This window comes from Phaethon lepturus, unplaced genomic scaffold (assembly GCF_000687285.1).
Source record: "Phaethon lepturus isolate BGI_N335 unplaced genomic scaffold, ASM68728v1 scaffold698, whole genome shotgun sequence".
In the NCBI taxonomy this organism is placed as follows: Eukaryota; Metazoa; Chordata; class Aves; order Phaethontiformes; family Phaethontidae; genus Phaethon; species Phaethon lepturus.
This window is the reverse complement of record NW_010555268.1, coordinates 67,092-89,979: the sequence shown is the minus strand read 5'-3', so window position 1 is coordinate 89,979 and position 22,888 is coordinate 67,092. Positions and strand designations below refer to the sequence as shown.

The 22,888-nt window shown below is 41.6% G+C and overlaps 1 protein-coding gene across 1 annotated transcript in view; it reads left to right on the top strand.

The window, feature by feature from the left end:
• Window positions 1–22,888, top strand: part of LOC104624656 (protocadherin-15-like) — a gene marked incomplete at both ends in the record, with an annotated part of 143,645 nt that overhangs the window by 55,683 nt on the left and 65,074 nt on the right. Inside the window, 2 exons of the mRNA XM_010292087.1 lie at window positions 12,578–12,738; window positions 16,969–17,124. Of these exons, the coding sequence (XP_010290389.1) occupies window positions 12,578–12,738; window positions 16,969–17,124 (317 nt within the window). The remainder of the gene's footprint in view (window positions 1–12,577; window positions 12,739–16,968; window positions 17,125–22,888) is intronic.

The following is a 22,888-nucleotide window of genomic DNA, read 5'->3' as shown; positions in this document are numbered from 1 at the left end:
CAGGAATGTTTTTCAAAGTTGCATTTCTTTCAACCTATACATGCAGACTTCTGTCTCGTTTAAGGACTGGTCAAGGTACACTACATAAGTGCTGGTGGTTTCAGTTTCTGGTTTTAAAATCTGGCATGTTCGCACTCGTTATGATGTAGTTTGAGTGCGTTCAAAGAAAGAGGTAGAACTGTGAACTTGAGGAAGAGTTTGGGAAGAGAAAGCTTGAAGTTAAAGAAGATGAACATAAATTTAACGGAAAGTGCTTGGACTTTTGGGATGAATGTAGTGTCACAGATTTGGGTTGGATGAAGAAAAAAAAGAATGGGTGATGGAAGCTGTGGTGTGCTTGCAGGTGAGGACGTCCATAGGTTTGGAGAAGGAAGGTGCTGGAGGGGAGGGTTTTGCAGGTGATCTTTGCAGTCCTGTGCAAAGGTCATGAGAAAATACCGTGTCTTGCTGCGGACCGAGGATGCCACTGATCCCATTCACTGTACGGAGCACGTTTCCTCCCAGAAACGTTTAGCAGGTGGAAACTGGGACTAGACTCCTTAGTGCTGGGACTTCCCAGGCACATGGCATAAAACTGGACTTAGTTGGGTGCTCATGGTGACTTTGCTGTGTCTGGGATGTGTGGGTCTGTCTTAATTATGAGTCGCTTGTCCATATTGCACAGATGTAATAAATCTGAAATGTGTTGTGCTAGAAAATAGCTGGTATGTGTGTCCTGGGCATCCACCGATGTCTGTGTAGTCACGCAGCCAAAATTGGTTTTGCTTTGTCCTGGCTCGCTACCTACTTGTCAGATGAAGAGTAAATACAATGTTTATTAATATTTAATAATATGGTTTCAATAAAATAAAGCCGCTCTGAAATAGAAATGAGATTGGTTTTGTGATAATACATTTAAATGGGAAGGCTTGGATATCCCTGGGAACATGACTCCTTTTAAATGCAAATCATTTTGTTTGCAGGTACCTAACTTAATAATCAATGCACATAATCAGAGAATTTTTGTTCCCAGGAGCTCAGTTCTGGCTGGGAATATACACAAATTTTATTAATATATATATTTTTTTTCCCCAAAGTACTAAAATAAAACCAGGAGTTTTCAACGTGGCAAGGTGTACTAAGCTTATTCTCAGAAGTGCTAAAAAAGCTAAAAGCTAGTTTGTAGAATTAAGCACTGTGGCAAGAAAGGTCTGTTCCTTTGGGGTAACTTCTACCTTGCGAATCGTGGTAGAACGTTGCCGTTCCATAACCGGAAATTGCGTAAAGTTTCACGTTCCCGTGCCCGCTCGTGCTCCAAGGCTTCCCTGTACTGGTTCTCCCTCATCTCGGAGTGTTTAGTAAGGCAAAGAAGAACTTCCTAGTTGTGACTTTCATAAACTGGGCCAAATTCAGGAAGAGGTCCAGTGTGTGAATGAAGTAAAACTTGCTGATGTTTCTGCTCTGTCTCTCAAAATAACAGAATCATGGAATAAAGAACTGTCAGTCCATTCCTCTGGCTCCAAGAGTGAGTTAGGTTTTTGCTGATGAAAGTTTGTCTGACGTCTTCCTAGAGACATCCAGCACTGAAGGTGGTCTTGTCTTAGAAGCCTCATGATCTTTCCTGGGTTTAGGTGAGGAGCTCGTATGTCTGGCTCTTACTCCAGTTCCTGAATCTGGGGCTACCAACTACCAGCCCTCCATTTTCACTGTCTCGCTTCTCTTCCCAATCTCTGACTAGTTCGTGTGTTCATTTGCTTTGCTTTTAGGCGAGGGCATTGTGTTTGTGCTTGTTTCTGCTCTGTGGCATTACTCTCTTTACATCGCCTTTAGTCATGCTGAAAGCGTTTTCCCTCATCATCTGCCCGGTGAACTGCAGGGATAATTCCCACACTGGGTTTTTATTGCTCACAAAAGAGTTTGTCAAAGTACGGTAAAAGCTTACATGGAAGGTTAATGGCACTAATGCTCTTCCTTCCTCAAAGGGTGTGTAACTTGAGGAAGTTCTCTAATTCCAGATAGTTTCACCCCTGGAAAGCCTAACTCAAAGCGGTTGCGTTCCGCCTGTTTATACATATCCCTTGTTGTTACCATGTGCTGCACCTTAAATCTAAATCACCTTCAAGGATTGCTGTTGCCAGGGTCTTTTGGGAAGCGAGACAAGAAACAAAGTGTTTGCTGGAATAGCCTGAAGACTTTTTATCTTGCTGCTGGCTGTAGTGTGTGCATTTTTATTACTTCTGCCCTGCCTGGTCAGAAGAGGAATGTTGTCTTTTTTAAATGTTCCCAGAAATTCTAGCCTGTGGTTTGTTGGGTGGGGGTGTTTTTTTTGGTTGGGGGGGGGGGGTTGTGTTTGTTGTTTTTTTTGGGGTGGGGGGGGGTGTTGTTGTTGTTTGTTTGTTTGTTTTTGTGGTTTTGGGGGGTTTTTGTGTGTGTCTGATAGCCTTTCTGTTGTGTGTGGGGGTACTTGATAAGGTAGCATTTTTCTTAATGATCATTTTCTTTGTATCTGTACATGTTGTCTGGCATGAGAGCACTGATCTGGGAATTTTTTTTTTTTTTTTTTCAAGAATTGGCAGCTTTTTGTATAGTTAATAGAGGATCTTATGTCAACCTTAGCAATCCTGTTTCTGGTCCCATTTGCTAAAATAAATAATAGAGGAATCCCACAGTTCAGTTTCTTTCAGAATTTTATTTCGGTAGACATTTTGTCCTCGTGGGGTTGCCAGAGACTCAACAGCCTACTTGGCAGATGAGCAGGCGGTCGGTGGGCCGGGGAGGCTGCTAAAAGCCCCTGGGCTCGGGGGGGGTCCTCCTGGCTGCCCCACAGCCAGCAACCCTGACCTCCCCTGCAGCCGTCTGGAGAATTTCTGTGCTCTGCATATCCACATCTGCTGACTTGGAGAGATGTCAGAATATTAGTTTTTCCTCAGTTAGCAGGTCGATATGTTTTGAACGTATGCGTAGTTAGCTATTTAGAAATAGTCCCTTGAGGAAAATATGATTGATACCGTCTCAGTGTATGCAGTTGTAAGCTTTTAGAAGCTTTTGAAGAAAAGCCTGAGTGGTTTGTAAATACCTCCAATGTCTTTTTTTACCTGTGAAGCCAGTAAGCCCACGGACAAGGGAGATCTGGAGCCGAGGAGCATGTGGAGGAGGGGAGCGATAAGTCACTGTGAGATCTAGATCCGTCCTGAGCATTGCCTGTTGGCCTCTGCTGCAGGCAGGATACCCGGCTAGATGGGTCATTGGTCTGACCTTGTACAGGTGTTTGTATATGCAGTTATACATTGAAAAAGAAAATAATAGTCTGATGAAGTGTAACTGAAATGTTTTCATCTTTAAAAAACATCCGTTGTAAGTTATGTTTTATAGGGGTTGCATTTTTAGTAGCAACTCAGTTTAAACCTTTTAGGTACATTTTGAAGAGAGTGGTTGCATTTGCCTTCTGTACCATTCAGAGTTAGAGCGGGTTCAAAAGAGTCCGCAAATGTTAAGGAACTTAGCGCGTTCTCCCAGGAGGAGAAGTTTTCGAAGGCTGAAATAGGAAAAAATGATCCCCTGTAGGAGAAGGACATGCAGTTCTCACCCGCGTCCTGCAGACTTGTTTCGCTTTGCCGCTTGCAATGCGGAGTATCGTTGGGCATCTCGGAAAGGACTTTGCGGGCCGTAGTCTGATCCCATAAAGGCATTCCTCTGGTCCCATGTTGTAAAAGTACTGCTAAACGTAGCGAAAAGGCGCCTGTGCTGTTTAGAGGCTCTGTTGAATGATGTTGGCTCCTGACCCCAGTGCTGAGTGAAAGGGAGGGCAAAACGTGAGAAGCGGAAAGCTTTGGAGGGAAGGGAGGCGATGGAGATGTGCCGCTGCCGGTGGTGTGGGTGGGCAGGCCCAGCAGAGTGTGTCTCGTCAGCTGGGTACAGAAAGAGAAATGAAACGTTGGAAAGAAGGGTCCTTCGGCTAACTCCTCTTTTGGTTAAAGGCCTCATGTATGTGGCCACGGGAGGAGGGGGGTAGGAAGCAGCCGGTGTAGCTGTGGCTCTGGTACTCTGGGGAGGGAGCTACACCCCTTTCTAATTTACCTTAGATCACTGCTATAATAATTGGGAGCAGGACTCTGGATTTTGCTCTGTGTAGTCTGTCACAGTGTGGTGGAGAAATGTTGTCTCTTGAGAGCCAAGAAGTACAGTTAATCTTTTGGTAGAAGGACTGGGTTTTGTTGAGGCATGGAGAAATAAAATAATGGTATGTTAAAAACCGACGAACTCGAGTCAGTCCTTGGACGCTGCATGCTTTCCCTAGTTAATTTAGGTTTCGCAGCACTAAGAGGCTTTTTGTTAGAAACACTCGCAGAAAGAATACAAGAGCAATGTGTCAGTGGCCTCAGCATGGGGCCTGGTGGTGACCTTCCCCCCGTGAAACGTGAAAGGAGGAATAAGAAGACCCTTCTGTGAACCCAGCAATTATCCCGCTGCTGCAACCTTGAGCATTAAAAAACCCAACTGTTTTTGAAAAAGGATTTCTGAAAAACTTGTTTTCATGTTTTCCTGTTTAAGCCCTTAGAATGCATTGTTTTCAGTTTTTTCTCTTAACTATGCAAGGAAGGATGGGGAGCTTGTTTTTGTCTGAGATGCTCCTTTGCTGTCAGAATTTTATGGGATGGGGCTTTGTGCAGAATAATGTATGACCTGGGACTTAGAGAACATTTGCAACTTGTAAACTTTGTCCCCAGCCAGGCCCCTGGCCTCCCAAGTCCTTAGCAGTATTGGTGTTAGGACAGCATAGTCTCTACAGCCTGAATTCTTTTTTCCTGTGTCCCTGCTCTGTCCTCTGGGTTTTTTAAAATCTCTGCTCCTCTCGGTGCTGCTCTGTGACTCAAACTCTCTGCTTCACTGCTTCCTCTTTGCCCTCTGCTTTCTCCTGGGCATCCATCTCTGTCTTTCCACAGTCACTCTTTATCTGTTTGCCTCTTGCTCGTCCTCTTAAAATGGTGGGGAGGAGGGGTGTTAACAAAAAGAATTAAATCTGGGTTTATACACCTAGGAAGGTGAGTACCGAATATGTAGTGAATTTAGTAGTTAGCATTTGACCATCGTGCTTTCCTCTCTGGTTTCTTTTCATCCTTAATTGTTTTGATGTAGTCTAAATGCCGTGGGTCAAATTTTTCAGTCACGTACGAGTCATGCGTGTGAGGTACTGAGGTGGTTCTTCTGCAGCGTAATGGGACTCTGGTCCGATTCTTTGTGACTGGAGGGAAGGTGGGGAGGAAAGACCATGATTCTTCATGTCCCACACGACAGGCTCTGAACTGACGGCAATCCCAGTGCTGCTACCTCTCCCCAGTCGGGAGCTGCCTCTGAAACATCTTCCATCATCTTGCTGCGTCCTTTCAGCCTGGGGCAGGAGTCGTTAGTGCTAGGTCTCTGTCTTCATGCTGCCTGGGAAGCATGAAGACAAGAAAATGGGTCACCTTCACTTACAGTGGACCCAGACTGGTACTGTACGACACCTTAAGGACAGACCTTTTCCTCACAGTACGCAAATTCTTAGAGCGGCTCAAGGTGGGAAGGCGTAAGTCCTCCTATGTGGGAGGACTAGGAATAAAAGCCTGAAATCTGAATTTGTAACTCCTGGTTTGGCCACAATAATGGGCTGGTTTTAGCTATGCTCTGTCATCGCTTGGAGGCTGTGGCTGCACACAGAGCATGACGGGAGAAGACGGGCAGGAGAGCAGGAAAACAATCTTGAAACAACCTTGGAAATTCCTCAGAGATCCCTACTAACGATGGGAGGACAGAGAATAGGAAAAATGTAATCCAGGAGGTGGCTTTGTAGAATATATATTTGTGTATGAACCTGCAGCACGGGTCTAAGTTCATGATAATGGTGAGAATTTACTTCTGCAGTAAAGTTTTCATTTTCCATTAACTTCTAATTTATCACTATTTAATCCATCCTATGCTATAGGCATACACCTTGAAATGTAGAAAAATAAGTTTATGATCCAGGTTTAACAATGAAAACTCTGTAGGCTATCAAAAAAAGCAACCACCGTTTCAACTGATCCATCTAATGCTTTTCCATAAGAAAATAATCCTCATTTTCAAATTGCCTTACGATCAGTGAGGCAGAGGAAAGCAGTACGGAGATAGAGGAGTGGTTTTTTTTTTTTAACGCACGTTCGCTCTGTTTGAAAGAAACCTGGTGTATTGCAAATGTTCAGGAGACACCGAGCGGAGGAGAAGCTATTGGGTGCGTGCAGATGGAACCTTGGGTTCCGCAGCAATTCCTCGGTGGTCCTGAGCAGATAGAGGTGGGACTGGCATATGGAGACCTTCTGAATCTCTGACCTCCCTCTGCCAGCTTTGGTTTCTTCAACTTGACCAACAGAAGACAACGTGTGCAGAGGCACCAATGGAAACGTTTGCCCTTTGGCAGAAGGTTTTTGACCACTTGGTCTGTCTGACGTCGGGTTTCCCAGCTCCAGTGAATGCCTCTACCTGGATATCAGCCCGGTGGCCACTCACCATCACCACTACCACCAAGTCTCAGCTTGCCAGCTTGCTGCTGTCCAGAGGTGCTAACTTCAATGGCTCTATACAAAGCGGGAATTTCTTATTTCAGTAGGCTCCCTATTGTCACTATCCTTGCTCGGTTGGTTTTAATTTCTTAATACACGAGGTGTGCAAAAACCCCATCACTTCAGAGCACAGTAGTGATGAGTTTTCTTCCGTCCATTGACAGCTATTGGTATTTGCCCTTACTGCAGCTCAAAGAGTTAGAGACTCTGTGTGTGTATGTGTATATATGACTTTTAAGTACCATTTTTTCTTATCACTTGTCTTGTGGACAAGTGAGTATGTCATGTTGCTTGTGTAACATGCCGTGCCTCTGTGGATACAGTGTGTTGGATACCTGATTCTTTCCTAAAGTCACTTCTTCCAGATGCGTGCCACGCATAATTCTCCCACGCTAAATAGCACTGGCTGAAAAATTCGTAGTTGGTGTTCCAGAGTAGGAAACACCATGTATGTTTAATGTAAATTCACTGGTATGGTATTTGGAGTTGTTATAGAGACTTGATTAATACGCTGAATTGAAAAATATGTTCTGTGTGAACAGCAGAATATGATTTTTTAATTATATTTAGCCTTTTTGTACATTATACAGGTGAAGTAGCTGCTAATGTAATTTCGCAGTATTGGAGGTAATCATGCTGTTGCAGGTGGTTTTGGTTTTTCATCAACTTTGAAAGTAAGAATAACAGGTTTTAGCCTGTTCTCAAAGGAAGGGTATGTACGTTTGGATGATAAAAAACTTCAGGGCTATACTTCTGCCTTGACTGCAGACACGCTTCGGCTTCAGCCCTGTAGCTTGTGAGCGCTCAGGTGCTTCTGGGATCTCTCACAATTTTCGGTTCTGAACACAGCCCATCCAGTACCGCGCATGTGGGAGGCTACACGCTGTTGTTGCGTACGAGAGCTTCGCTGAGGGTAAGGTCTGTCCAATTTGGATTTTGTGTTTCTGCAGAAACACAGCTGAATTGGTCGCAGTTAGGTGTATCTCTTCAGCGTCCCTGGGACTGTCCATCGATGATGTGTCATGTCCTTGGTCCCGCTATCAGGGGTGAAGGTGAGCCTGTGCCTGGGGCACCCCTTTGGTAGCGTCAGTGGGGATGCGGGATGTGCTCCACATGCCTTGAGCTCAGCGACTGCAGGAAGAGAAAGCCCGCTCCTGGCTCTCTTTCGTCCATTTAGTTATTCCCTCAAGTAGGAAGAATATGATGCTTTCCTCCAGCTATGAGTTCAATTTTTACATTTGAAATATTACTCGTGGAAGTAAACAAGCCCGTTGTTTTGTAATCCTTGCATTTAGGTGACTGATGCAAATGCCTTTTAACTCCCAAAAGTAAATTGCCGCAGGTTGCATTCTGCTAGATCCTGATTGCTAGATTCTGATGCGTGTGCCAGCGTGAGGGTTATTCCCAGACCAGTCATAATTCACCGGCTCTTTTAAAAAGGGCTCCACTGAAACATTCAGCTAAATCCCAAGATATGTTAAGTCATTTAATAAGTGAGTCCTCACTGAGCGCTGCGTGTCTGCTGTCTTTAGTAAAGCTTAAACTGCAAATTCCATATTTCATGGCTTTTGCACCTGAGCCCCTTCCCATAGAAAGATCACCTTCTGCGGAGACTGACCTGTAGAAGGAAACCTTTCCTTGTTATTTCAGTCTAATGAAGATTTTCAGCTTCTGGATTCCTCACAAAGGAATAGTATAGTGTAGAACTAGTGTTACAATGTTTACAGTGCCTTATAATTTTCGTTTTTGTTGTCTTGTTTTGTAGCTACTTGTCGAATAATTCCCAGCAAGCTCAGATAACATTTTCGAGTAAATGTCATTCCTTTCAGAAAATTAGTAATACACCTGAAAATAATAGATCTTTCCTCTCTTGTACAATCTGTTGGTTTCTGGCTTTTTTTGTTGTTTTTTAGCCAACAACTTGCTTGACACCGATTCCTTGAGGCTTACTCTGTACTAATGCCTTGAAAAAATCTATGTGGTCTTTCCACAAGACGTCTCAGTCATCAGTCAGGCTTCAGTGAAGGTGGAAAAGCAGCCAAACTGTGGTGTCCATACAAGATGTTCTTAAAATCCACTTGTGTTGATATGCGATCTAACTTTCAGGTCAGTCTTTTTTTAGTTAGCTGGGAAAAATATCACTAATGATAGTCCCTGGTGCCCTTTTCAATGGCTTGTGCACACAGGACAGAAGTGCAGGGAGCAGTGCTGAAATGCTGTCGAACATTTGGGCATTTGAGTGTCACTTCCCAGAAGTTGGTTACAGGAAACGTGCATCTACATGGACCGCTTCTCTCCTCACCGTGAGTGGCAGCATCCTGTTCAGGTGCCCTCAGCGGACTTTGGCCAACCCGTCGTCCCCCCCCAATACTCTAAAATAGAACTTGCAATATATTTACAGAAGAAGGAATGTAACTTTTATAACAAGGTAAAAGATTTCACTTCTGCTAGAGCAGAAAGTTCTTTGAGCTTCTGTTTGTGCAAAAAATTACGTAAAGCGAATTGCCTAAACTTTTATCGTACTAGTGCGTTGCAAATATCAAGGGATGTGTTTGCTTTTGTGCTTGCATGTACAGAGAGTTAATGGGCAAACTGTTGATGCAGTCACATCGAACTGGGTCTGTTGAGATTTATTGTTAGTAGCTTACCTCCCTGGCATTTTAGGCCAAGGACAGAGGCAGGGTGTAAGGAACAAAATGATAGATATCTAAAGGAGGGGAAAAAAAAACCCAAACCACAATGTTAGATTATTTGTAAATTAGAAGGAAACTTTAAGGATGGCTGTTAAAAGGCTTATTTGCGAATTGCTGCCTCTTGAAGATTCGAGAGTGCAAGTGCCTCATGAATATCTGAAGAAAAACCAGTCCATTTTTAAGACCAAAAAAATCACTGTATCTAAACAAACGCAAGTGCTTTGTTAAATCAAGAAGATGGCGGTTACAGAGTGCAACAGACGAAAGTCAAATGAGATGCAGAATTCAAAGCAGTGAGGTCAGTTAAGTAGCAGTGGTTTACTAGAGACTGTATGAAATATGTCATCAAGATTTTAAGTTGATTACATTTATTTTTTTTAAAGTATGTAATTGCAGTCATTTATTCTCAGGTTCATTAAAAATTGAAGTTGTTTGAGCTCTTTAGCCCTTGCAGAAGGCTGAGTTTGGCAGAAGTCAATCTTCTAGAAACAGACAAGGGAGGATGAAGCCTCCTTGGACAAAGAGCAACAAACGTAGCCCATGCCGAACCAAAGCTGCCTCTAAATGCCAGGTAGTAAAATATTTGGTGTATGTCACTGTTAAGGACACAGTTAGAACCACTGTTGATGTTGACTTGTGCAGTATTTTCCTCTGTATGTAAATGTTGCAGTCTAAAATTATACTCTCCTTTTTTTTTTTTCCCCCCCATCCTTAACGTGCGTAAAGTGCTTCCGCTATTAAGGCCCTTGTACCTTGTCACTTCCAAATGCACACTGTGCCATGACGAATTTATACGTGCCTTTGAGGTATATATTTTCTTCTCTGATTACTTGCATGCAGTTCATGGAAGGGTGATCGCTACCTTCACAGGGTCATGGTCCCGCAGACTATTCTGTTGGCAATCAGAGCTCTGCCGCGGTTATCGGTCTAAGTCCTGGAGCGTTGTGCATGCTGCATTTCTCTACGGGCAGCGTGACTGCGAAGACCAAAAGTAATGTCTCTTGCTACTGTCTCTTCATTGAAGTTAGATAATCTTCATAATCTGGAGTTTTTTAGAAACCAGGGACTAGTTTTTATTGTAGGACAATATTTTTGTAAACACTTTTCTGAGGAGACAGATAAACCCTCTTTATATGTCATGATTGCTTAAGCATCTGAAAATGTTGCGTTGGTGGGCAGCTGTGGTAGCTCTGTGTCCTTGGAACTTGTGCTGTGATGCCCCTTGGCTCCTCACGGACTTACTAATCTTCAACATGCAAGAGAAGACAGAAGCTGCTGCTACTTTTTCCCCCCGCTATTTCCTAATTATCCCTTGCAGTATATTTTTCTGCTACTTTCACTACTTTTTCTCTGTCATTTGGTTACACTAATTCTTCCATCCCTTAAGCTCCTCCTTTTCCCTGCAAGAATTTGTACGTGTAGTATTTTCTGTAAACCACCACCTTACAGGTTTGCTCTGCACAGTTAGTCCTTGCCGAAACGCCCAGTGCTGTATGGAAATGGCAGATTTTTATTTCCCTTGAGAGCCGTTCGAATGGAGGTGTAGAGCCTTCTGTTGGGATTAGTGCTGGTGAAGCTGTAGCCGGAACTTAGGCTTTGCCTTCAGGTCTGAACAAGATGACTGGAAAATATCAAAACAACCGAAGCCGTTAGGGTGATTGTGGTGGTTGCTGTCTTGGGCAGGTTTTTTGAGGGAGACTTTTCTCGGGGGACCTTTTGTTCAGATGTCCTCAAATGTGGATTGCTGACCTTTCTTTGCATCATCGAGGCACAATAATGAGGGCAATACACAGAAGCTAGTGGTTTTTATGGATTTTAGAGAAATTGGTAACTAAACATAAAGCTTTTGAACTGCCACAGGGTTGGTAATCAGCTCGTTTTCCCTGGTGAAATCCTCTTTCCATTAAAATTAGTAGTGGTCTCCCGACAGCTGTATGCCAGTTCATGTTATTGGGTCGGAGTGTAATCATACAGATGGTATTGCACAAGAAATTGTGTTGATAGCCATAAAACACGTGGGTAGTAGCTGTGTTTCTCACGGGCCTAAAAGGGTGTTGCTCCTCTAACTTGGGACAAGTCTTCAGTGCAAAGTTTAGGGATGTTTGGCAGTATTTCTTCCCATCATCTCTTTTGTGTTATAAAAAGTAGTTTCAGAATAAATGTTTGAAAAAACCAACCTTATTGTGGTGTTTTCTTCACTAGCACTGCAAACCCGTTTGGTGGGCTTAAGACCAGTAATTAGTTCTACTGTTTTATCCAGAAAAAGCATCAGCCCCACTCTGAATGACTCGCCCCAGATCAATAGATTTATACAGAGTCGCTGCTGTTACAAAGTGAAGGTGTAAGGAAACTTTACTCCGCGATTGGAATAATTTATTTGGGCCCTTAATACAGAATGCTATGTGATAAATATTTTTAATTAATTTAAATGTTCTGCAGCTAGTGACGTTCACAGATTTTCTTCGTATCTGTTGATGAACTTCAAGAGAGATCATTTTTTTTAATATTTCAGTGTGAGAAAACTGGGTAGTGTTAATTTTTCAGAAAAATGAGGTCTTAGAGAAGTGTGTATAAATACTCTGCGTGCAAATCTGAGGCATCGGAGTGCAACGTCTAGGGTTGTGGTAATGCTTGACATTTGGAAAGTAAGTTGGAGTGTCTTACGCAGGAAATTAGGTACATCATGGGTACTGTGAACTGACTAATAGAGCTGTTAGGCAAGACTTTAACTGACAGGGTGGGACAAGAAAAGAAAAAAAAAAGCATGTTATATATGTTGAATAGATTGCTGGTCCTAATTAAGTGCTACCTATGTCTTGGCAGACACAGTTTTCACGTCTTTATGCTGCAATTTAGTTTTCAGTTGCAGAGCAACTCAAGGTATAAAACCTCTTTTTTCCTGGAGAGCTTTATGTAACTGTTCTTTCTCTCCCCCCCCGCCCCTCGATGTGTCACTCTTGCTGTAGAAGATTTATTCCGGTTTTGGTTGTTATTTCAGTGCTTTCATTTGTTTGAGGTGAGATTGGGTGATGATTGTTCAATGGAGAAAAAACTTATAATGTTAAATAGATCGCTGTATATGATGGGTCTCATCGTCAACTTAAATTATTGTGCGTTGCAAGTGCATCTTCTGGTATTTGTCTGAAATAGCTTCAAGCATCAGAGGCAGTTTTTCATTACAGATAATAAGGTTCAGACTTTTCAAATGTCACCCGAAACATAAAATACCAGAAACCCTAGTTAGAAAACAGTACTTCTAGTGTTGCAGTTGTTATGAAAATATATAAAAATGGAGATGCACATGCAAATTTCTGCCTCGTGTTTTTGCAGGCACTATCCTGGTTGACAATATGCTGATCAAAGGGACAGCAGGAGGGCCGGACCCCACCATTGAACTCTCCTTAAAGGACAACGTAGATTACTGGGTGATCCTCGATCCTATCAGCCAGATGTTATACCTAAATAGCACTGGCCGAATTCTGGACAGAGACGTAAGTTTGGGGGTTGCCGTTTGTTTTCTTGTCTCATCATAGACATTAATTTGTAAATCCGTGTATGCTCACAGAAAGACCGTAAACCGAGAGCTGCTAGAATATAATCACTGGGTCTATATTTTGGCCCCAGATGGCTGTGAACAGAGTTAATTTGATTCTTTGCTGGGACTTATTTGGAGCTCGCAGAAACTTGACCACGTGTACAATTATCACATGTGGGTGAACACAACAATAAAGACCGAACAAATAGTTGTTTGGGTTGGCAGAAATAGATAATGAGCCAAACTTGACTTGTTTACTGAATTAAAAACATATTCTGGTTTGCTGCTTTTGTCTGGAAGAAGCACTGCTTACCTTGTGTCCCGTAACATGTATTAAAAGCCTGGTCTGGTCGTTTGCGTTGACTTACGAGATGTGTGAGAGAGCAAAGGAATTGTGAATATTGCAATTCTCTTATGAAGCCTGACGTATTCAACTGAGAATGTGTTCATTTAGATTCTTTTTTCAAGGCAGCATAAAAGTCGTGTGGTATGCTCATTCCTAACAGCATTAAAGAAATATTGTCAGGCTAAGTTAGATTTTTATAAAAAGAAAGATTAAAAGCACAAAATAGGAGTGTTCTCATCTGTGCCAATTTCATTGAAGAGAAACACTTCTACAATAGAGATACGTTCTTACAGCGTTACAGCATCGCTGCAGTTCATCAGAATCCGAAAGGAAAATTGACTCAAAAGTGACCTTAAGCGTCATGGAAGGAGTGCTTTAAAGATCAGGAGTTCTCCTTGGAGTGCATGAAAGTTTGTTTTGTATTAGCTTGATTGATTGTCTTCTCCATGTGTTCTAAACTATATTCATAAGTACCAGAAACAACATGTGAATTTTTCTTCATTTCCATTTTTAGTGTAAAAGAGCGAATTGAATTCAGCCGTTCTTAATTTCGTTTAAACTCACAAACTCTTCTCATGTGTGAAGCAAAAGGGTATGCAGCACAAAACATGGCAGAAGGGACACAGTGGCAAAAGAGTTCGCCCTCAAGTGCCAAGCAGCAAACTGCCCTTTGAGGAGACAGGCAGGTGCTGGAATATGTTTGGCTTTTCAGTTTTATTTGAAGTCAGAGCAAAAAGAAAGAGCCCCTACCAGGAGGTGAGGCTTAAGAGCCACCCTAGGAAACGTAGGGTCAATTCTTCAGCCCACACGAGTCTGCATATCCATATGGCATTAGGAAACAAAATTGTGTCCTGTTACTTAGTGCTAATTCTGTTTTTCCATTCCCATTTTGGTGATACTTTTCTATCTACAGGGTCGTTCACCTGAGCTGCTTTACCTGAATCTAACTAGATGCTTTACCAAAGCAACCGTGTCAAATTATTTGATTTCCAGTGTTAGTAACAGTCTAACTAAACTCACAAATATCTTACGTTATTATGAATACATACGGACACTTTACAGTGACGTTCTTTGCAAGAAGTAGACTGAAGTCGCGAGGAAACAAGTGGAGGGGATACATTTTCTTAATTATATATAGGTAATATCGGTGTTTTTACATTGGTATTGAAGGGGTTATTTCCTTATTTTTTACTATGAACTGTAACACTTCTTATCCCTAGTAATGTAGTGCTGGGTAGAATTACTCATTTGTGTTTGTTTACGTTTACTGGGATAGGAAAAGCAAATCTGAGATTTAAGGTAATTGAGATTTTGGGTGTGCGCCCCACTGTAGCTGTCTGGCGTGGTCTCAATGAATTGCTCTAACTCACAAGCCAAAGAAAATGAAAGCAACCCACAAAACCCCCACTGACTGAGTAAAAATGTGAAATTTATGTCAGGGACTTGATTAATATGGCTCTTACTTAAAGGCTCTTTCCAGCCTTCAGAACCAGAGCTATACAAACTCCCTAAAATGCAAATACATTCAAGAGTGTGTGCAGTTCCTTTTTTTCTTTTCAAACAAAAAAGTAAACTATTTTTCTCATCTTTCAAGTTAAAACCATGTGAAACCTAGTAGTACCAATAGAATTTGGGGTTTCATTAAGTTGAACCTTAAAATTCAATTTTTTTATTGTGGAGCAGAAATTGTACTCTCTGATTGACAAATGGTGCATATACGATTGCATTCAATATATTTGGATATTCTTCCCATTTTTCTCTCCGATGTGCCCGCTTGTCAGCTCCCTGCTGATTCAGTTAGCCTGATCCTGTTCTTTTTTATTACTTTTCTTGAAGGAAAATCTTATTAGATGCCACTGATTGATTTTACTAAGAATGACAGTATGTTTTCCAAACAAAATCAGATAAAAGAAAATTCCAGACTTTTCTTCCAAACCTTTAAGTACTTGGGAAGGATGAGCAGCGGTAAACCAGAACTGAAGGTGAAAGGAACTGCTAAAAGCTGTTGGGATAATTTGTCCCCAGCATCATAATCAGTTTGTTACACTGTGCCATTATGTATTTATGTTTATTGTCTATAAATGCCTAGACTGCTGGCTGTTTGTTTAAACGCTTTTTTTAAATCCGAGCACTGACCCAGCAAAAATTGCATGTGTCTGAAAATAACATTGGTCCTGTGCTCTTGTCATGTTTTACCAAAGGCAACAAACTTTTTTTTCAAATGTTCTTGTGAAAAAGACCAAATCCAGAACATCGTGTATTTACGCAGGTATTGTTACAACTAATTCTGTTTTTCTTGGGCATTGCTAATATATCCAGATAAACTCAGTAGCGTTTCAAGTTGATTAAAGGTGGCCTAAAAATTCTTGGATCTTTTGCAAAGAATGCCAGCTTGAAAAATAAATGGAGATTATAATGTGTTAGAGGCTTAACTTAAGTTACAGATGATACTTGGTATGTTCCTACCTGTGTTAGAAGTTCCACTGGTAAAAGTAGAACCACATCATAGCTGGCTGCAGGTTTTTACAGCAAAGAGAATGGACTTGTAGTTAAAAGCTCATGCTGTATTTCATCACAGAGAAAGTTGAGGGTGAATATAAAAAAAAAGAAAAGGTATTTCCTGTAACACCTCCACACCACCGTAAAGCTCCCTTCTTTCCCCAAGCAGGCTGACTCTCTAAAAACTGGCCAGTGCCAAAGTCTGAAGGGTGAAGAAAGCCATATGGTTCTAAAATCCATTATAGCAGAAGTGGAAAAAACCAATCATCAATCAAAGAAACTGTAGCATTCAGAATGAGTGAAAGCATAATTACTTAGATATATAATTATGGTAGCATTGTAAGTCTCAGAATTTCAGTACAAAAACCTGTTTGCATTCACTGTATAGAATAGTATGGCACAGGCATCTTTATGCTACATTTTTAGTTGTTTATTCTCTTGAAGAATTTGAGGTTAATAACTAAGGAATTTTTTCATTTTGTCCCTTCCCATACTTGCTCGCTCTCTGCTGAGTGTTAGATAAAAAATCAAAATGGACTTGCTGTCAGTAGTTTACACGTGCCCGCCTGTTGCTTCAGCTATGCAAACCGGCACTTGCCGTGGTAGGAACGTTGTGAATAGAAGTCATTCCGGAATGCTGTATTTCCGTAGCAGTCTTTCTGAAGTCCCATTTCAACCAAAGGTGCCTCTTCCTTTGTTCTTCTTAGAATTGTTTTATTAACTCAGGTAAGTAGCAATAGCCTTTCCAGCTTGAATGTCTTTACCCGTTCATCAAGTTTGGGAGTTACTTTATTTGAATATTATGATGTTCACTGGAGTAAAAACAACAGGACTTTGGATTGTCTACACTTGAAGGTAACCAAGTTGTTTCTAAATTCCTTGGTAAATGTAAGCGATAGCATACTGAATTTATTTTTGACTTGACCTTTCAATTCCAACATTAATAAACCAAACGTTAAAATGTATGACGTTTTCTAGGTATCTTTTAATAATCAGATGATGTTCAAAAGATGTGCTTTTTTTCTTGTGGTTGTTATCAAGGGAAGCGTGAAGGGCTAATCGTGCTGGGGATTTTTATTTCTGTGTTAGCACATACAGCTGGCAAAGCTGGGGCTGCAAAATACAGCTTTGAGACATGTAAGTCCAAGTGAAATATTGCCAGCATGAGTTGTAGCCAAGACACTCTCAGAGAAGCTTTTTAATCCAGACATAGAGCCTTAAACACAGCACATGCAGGCTGATGGGCTATCAGTGAACCCGAGCCGTATTAACATCAGTGGGAAATTTAACTGTTAGTTCAGATTTTGAGTATGTATTACAAAAATGTATTTTCACTTACAGCCACCGATGTCTATTCAGTCCATTGTGGTGCAAGTCCAGTGTGTTAACAAAAAGGTTGGCACCGTTATCAACCATGAAGTACGGATTGTGGTGAGAGACAGGAACGATAACTCGCCTCGGTTCCAGCAGCAGCGGTACTATGTGGCAGTAAATGAGGTCAGAACCGCTTACCTTTTTTTCTCTTTTGTGTGGTATCGTTGCTAAATGCCAGCTTTCAGTTCTTTCACTTCTCGTTTGAAAACCCTGTAAATTCAGCTGTCTGGAACTCTCCTCCATTTGTGTCGCTTTGGAAAAACGCAAGCACAGACAGTATACCTGAGCTTTTAGCATGTAAGCTGTTCTTCGTTTTTCTTACTGAATAAGACGACAAGCACGCTTCTCATCAGGATGCTTGTAGTATGGCAGAAGACACTGGAATCTAAAGCTATGTCTCAGTGAGTGAAGCACTGAAGTCTGTTAAATTTACAAAATGTTTTACTGCATTATGTAGTCGTGTCAAGAAACCTGGAAGTAAAACAAATGTATTTATGAAAAACAAATAGTTCAAAAGGTTTTACTACCTATATTGAAGCTTGGCAAAGTGCAGTTTTGGTTTTTTGTTTCTCTTTATTAAACTATGTCTGTGAAAGAAGTTCTTTTGCTTGATCTTTTTATGAAATAGAGAGCTGTGGGCTGGACTTCTCCATATTATTTGAAGGAAAAAGTTGATTCCTTTCTTGAGCTGATACAACTTCATTTCACTTTACAGTTAAGTTTTTTTTATTTTTGCTAGGCTTGAATAATCTGTGAATAACCAGTACAAAGGATCTGTGTTTTCAGTAAGTTAGTATCCTGGGGCTTTAGTGATGAGAAGTGGAAGTGGGATGTTACATGCAGAAGTGGAAATGTCCGGACTTGAAACTAAGGGGAGAATGGAAAGATGGGTCAGTCTTCTGCAGGTAAAGGTTAGAAGAGTTATAGTTGCATTTAAGAAAACAAAGCGGTTGAATATGTAGTGTGCATTGCGTCCCTGTTGGGGTTTGGTTTTGGGTGGGTTTTTTCTGTGAAGGAACGTGACTGCTTTCATGTTGTTTGATTTTAGTAGAATTGATCTGCTGTTTCAGAAAAACTGTAGTGTTTTGTGTGTTTGGGAGATTCAGCCTTTCAGTGCATCTGCATATTTACATTGCGCAAGGGACCAAGCATGCAGTGATGTGCAGGAGATCTCTTAGGTCCCAGGAGAGGGATGGGAGAGTCGGTTGATGAGTTTAGGCCTAATTAAGGCAGAAGTATGGAGGAAAAAACCCAAAGCCCACGCGTTCTTTTTGAGTCGAGAGCTCACGTTGAGATAAGGATATACAGGTTGTTCAAACTTACTGGTCTCTTGACTGGCGACGACTTTTACATTGACATTGTTTCCCTGTAGACGAATTTTCAGCCATCCCATCTGCCGACGTTTCTTATGAAACCAGAACTTGCAGGTCACAAAATACCAGCAAAGTCCTCCGTATGCCTTCAAATTGTTTTCAAGTCAGCCTTTACTTGGTAATTGTAATTCCTATGTTTTTGCAGACCTGTTGCAGAAGTGCTTTTAGTCCTGAGTAAAGGCAGCGTAAACATGAGTCTCAAGTGCCTGTAGGGGCTGTGATGCCGGTCCCAGATGACTTCCAAGACCTGCATAATTATTGCAGTAAAGCTGAAGGCAGGTAGTATGTCAGTGCTGTAATACTAGGGAAGCAAGGTTTTCCATAATTAGAAAGAAGTCCAAAAGACCGAGTGAAAAATGCACCATTAAAAATTACTTATTTTAAGAAATCTAGCCATGTTGCAAGTATGTGCAGTCATTTATTTGCATTACTGTTGGGCAAGATGCAATGTTGCTCTTTCCACCAGTTCCAGTCCTGATTTAATTAGCTGCTTTGTTTCATTTTATCACTGTTACACTTACAGCTTCTGACATGGCACCACTGTGCCCTTCAGCAGTACCCAGTGGGTTAATGGTCTCATTAATTAACCAAAAAAAGGTTCACAAAGCATCTGACTCTCTCAAAGGTTTTAGTGAGTGATTACATTTTTTAATGATAGTTTATTCTGCTGGTAATTGGCACTGCCTCTAGTGAATTTAACTAAGGAATGCACTGGTATGAGGGTTTTGTGGTTAGGTTTTTGATTGCCTCTGGTCTTCTGGCTTCAGTTTGCTTGTAAACTAACAAGTACCAAAATATCTCTTACATAAGTTGTATAAAGCAAATCAATGGACAAGCAGGTTTTATGGTTTGCAGCTACCATACGTGTGAGCATCACAAATACCTCCTAGTTTTTCTAGCCAAGAAATTTCATCGGTGTCCATTTGAGGACTTTGTTCAGGCGCTTTACAGGGTTGTACTTGGCAGTTTCTCCTGTCAGCTGCCGTGCCTCCCTCTGGCTCTCCTACGTGGGGTGAAGAACACGCACACCGTGGCTTTATAACCGTGCTCTGGTCACTGGTCCTCGCGCAAAACATTAGGTGGACTTCCCACACGTAATACTTAATCCAGCTGCACGTACACAGTAAGCGTTGGATTTACAACTCCTGTGCTAACCAGCTTGACAGTGTGTGCGCTTTGTAGGTGTACTCTCTCCCAAAGGCATCATGCTTCCTGTATACGCCTACTGTAAGGAAATCCTGGGCAAAAATTGCAATAATCTTTTTGTTTTGGTTTGGTTTTGGAGCAAAGTCTGTTTGATTTGATGGCTTAACTTGGACGGGCAGTGCTGGTGTTTGTATTAAGTTAGAGTTAAAAATTGGTTTTAGATTTTAGCTTCTTAGGTTAAAGTGTAAAATGGAATGTTTCCCTAAAATAACTATGTGCTCTTTATGCAAAGTGTTATTATATGAGCATTTATAAATGAAATAGCTAATTGGTTAATAGGAAAAAACCCACCCTGCTTGGTTGGGGGCGGGAGGAACGAGCAAAGGAAATGCCCTACATGCGTATGTGTGCACATACATGTTTATGTGCACACTTGCATGTATATGTATAAATAGTCTCCAGTCTCTCTGGTCCTCAATAGTCATAGCAGCGGGCTAATGTGGACACAAAATAGCCGTCTCCTTAAGATTAACTGGCATTTTGTGCATAAGCTATTGTCAAGAAAGTGAGATTGGAATTAAACTATTGACTTCCTATTATTGTCTGGGTTATAAAATGTATTTAACAGAATCACAGAATCATTAAGGTTGGAAAAGACCTCCAAGATCATCAAGTCCAACCATCAACCCAAGACCACCATGCCCACTAAACCATGTCCCCAGGTGCCACGTCCACACATTTTTTGAACACCTCCAGTGATGGTGACTCCCCCACCTCCCTGGGCAGCCTGTGCCAATGCTTGACCACTCTCTCTGTAAAGAAATTTTTCCTACCTCCCCGGGAGCAACTTGAGGCCATTTTCTCTCATCCTATCGCTGGTTACCTGGGAGAAGAGACCAACACCCACCTCACCACAACCCCCTTTCAGGTAGTTGTAGAGAGCGATGAGGGCTCTCCTCAGCCTCCTCTTCTCCAGACTGAACAACCTCAGTTCCCTCAGCCGCTCCTCATCAGACTTGTGCTCCAGACCCCTCACCAGCTCCGTTGCCCTTCTCTGGACACACTCCAGCACCTCAACATCCTTCTTGTAGTGAGGGGCCCAACACTGAACTCAGGATTCAAGCTGTGGCCTCACCAGTGCTGAGTACAGGGGCACGATCCCTGCCCTGCTCCTGCTGGCCACACTATTTCTGATACAGGCCAGGACACTGTTGGCCTTACTAAAGTCCAAGTAGACAACATCCACAGCCTTTCCCTCATCCACTAGGTGGGTCACCTGGTTGTAGAAGGAGATCAGGTTGGTCAGGCAGGACCTGCCTGTCATGTACCCATGCTGGCTGGGCCTGATCCCTTGGTTATCCTGCACATGCCCCATGAGGGACGTCAAAAGGAACCTCTCCACAATCTTTCCTGGTACAGAGGTCAGGCTGACAGGCCTGTAATTCCCGGGATCCTCCTTCCGGCCCTTCTTGTAGATGGGCGTAATTCAGACAATTCCTGAGTAGTGCTGTTCCAACATGTGGCATAACTAAGCTGATCATCACTCTTGGGCTGCTGGTGCAGTGCATAGCACACCACAGAGTCTGAGCGAGCACTAGGACAGAAATGGGCTCTTCATGTTGCAGCTGGCCCAGTGCCCTGTAAAGAGTGTGTGGGTTTGGGGTTTTGTCTGTATTTTTGTCTATCTTTTTTTTGTACTTTTTTTTTCTTCTTTCTCCCTTGCTGCTTGGGTATCTGTGCTTGCGAGGCTGGGACCACTGTCTCAGTCCATAGCAGGCTCCGGCATCACCAAGACCTTAGTGCAGCACAAGTGCAGAAGCCCTTTAGAAGGCTGCTACCATTTAGGAGCAAGTTTCCCTTTTCCCTTTCTAATGCTTTTTCAAGACAAAGAACATGAGTGTCTCAGCCAAAAGCAAATCCAGCTGCTATCCACAGCATTATGAATCTCCTCATAAAAGTAAAAATGTGCTAAGGTTGATGTTAACATTTTCATGATAATTAGAAATACTCTGCAGGGTTATTTCCTTTGTGTGTCATATTTTTTTATTTATATGAAAATGTCACATCATTATTCATTTAGAAAAAAATCCTGAAAAAATGACATTAGCCTGAGGCTAAATTTGACCACGCATATTAGTGACTTAAAGATATGAGTTACTGCAGTATATTAAAACAAAGTTCTAGAGTTAGGTTGAAATTCAGAAAATCATGCAACTCAGTTAACGCTCTACAGGCAAATCTGTAGTCCTGCCACAAGGGTTTTACATGCATATAACCTAATACAGGGGCTGGAAACTAAAATCTTGTACTGCTGAGGCGCAGTTGTGCTTGTCTGTGTTTTGTGTTAAACACAACTTACCTTAAATTTTCTCTCAGCTAAATACGAGTCTAATTCTGCATTGTCTGGGTTTTATAAGACTGACTTTCTTCTGTTATTTTTTCACATGAGCCTTACCCGAGTCGTATGGAGGTGTTGGTAAGCTCAGGAGCATTTAATAACAGGTCTTGTTTGGAAATGGTAGTTACTAGAGTTACTAGAATACTGTTGGAAGTCAGTATTACTTTATTGAACATACATAGCCTTACAGCTGCTTGTAAATGAAAATTTTAGAGTTGGTTTGTTTTTCGGGTGTTAGATGGGGGGGGTTTTCCCCCTTAAGTTGGCAGAGATGGGAAACCTTTGCAAAATGAGTGTGCTGCTTTAACTTCAGTCGTCTTAAAACGTTGGCTTTGGGCTGTTGAGAATTATAACTTGTGCTGAATTATCACTTCTTCTGCTGTAATTATTCATATCTTTTTCCATGTGGTATTGAAATAATTAATCTCTGCAGGTAGACATCATCAAAAGAATATTAGGTCAGAATGATTAACTGTAACTCTTACTTTGCTTTGCTGCTTGGGGCCACTGTGAAAAATTATTCATTTTTAACTTTGTAAATAGGCAATAATAGGAAAATTTATTTTCAAAATGTTTTATGGAAGTGTTGAATGTTCCTGTCTGCATCTAGACTTCTAACAGGCATAAATCATGTTGAAGGAAATTTTTAAGCATTACAGCTGTTGACTGTGGAAGAAGAAGATTTATTTGTGTGCATTTCCTCTTTATTTGTTTAATTGTGTTGTTTTGAAACTTTACTTGTTTCTTGTCATCGTGGTTCTTTTTCACCACATTGAATTCCCACAGAGATTATTATCCTCACACTGTCACTAACACTGATACCATTTTTTTTTCTTTACAATTACTAACATTTTATCTTGCGTAAGGTAAGACACTCAGCGTGGCCAAACAGTTTACTACAGTTTGCTACAGGTGACTACAGAACTTCAGGCCCTTTCTGTAGGAGATACTGAAGTTTAATATGGAGAAA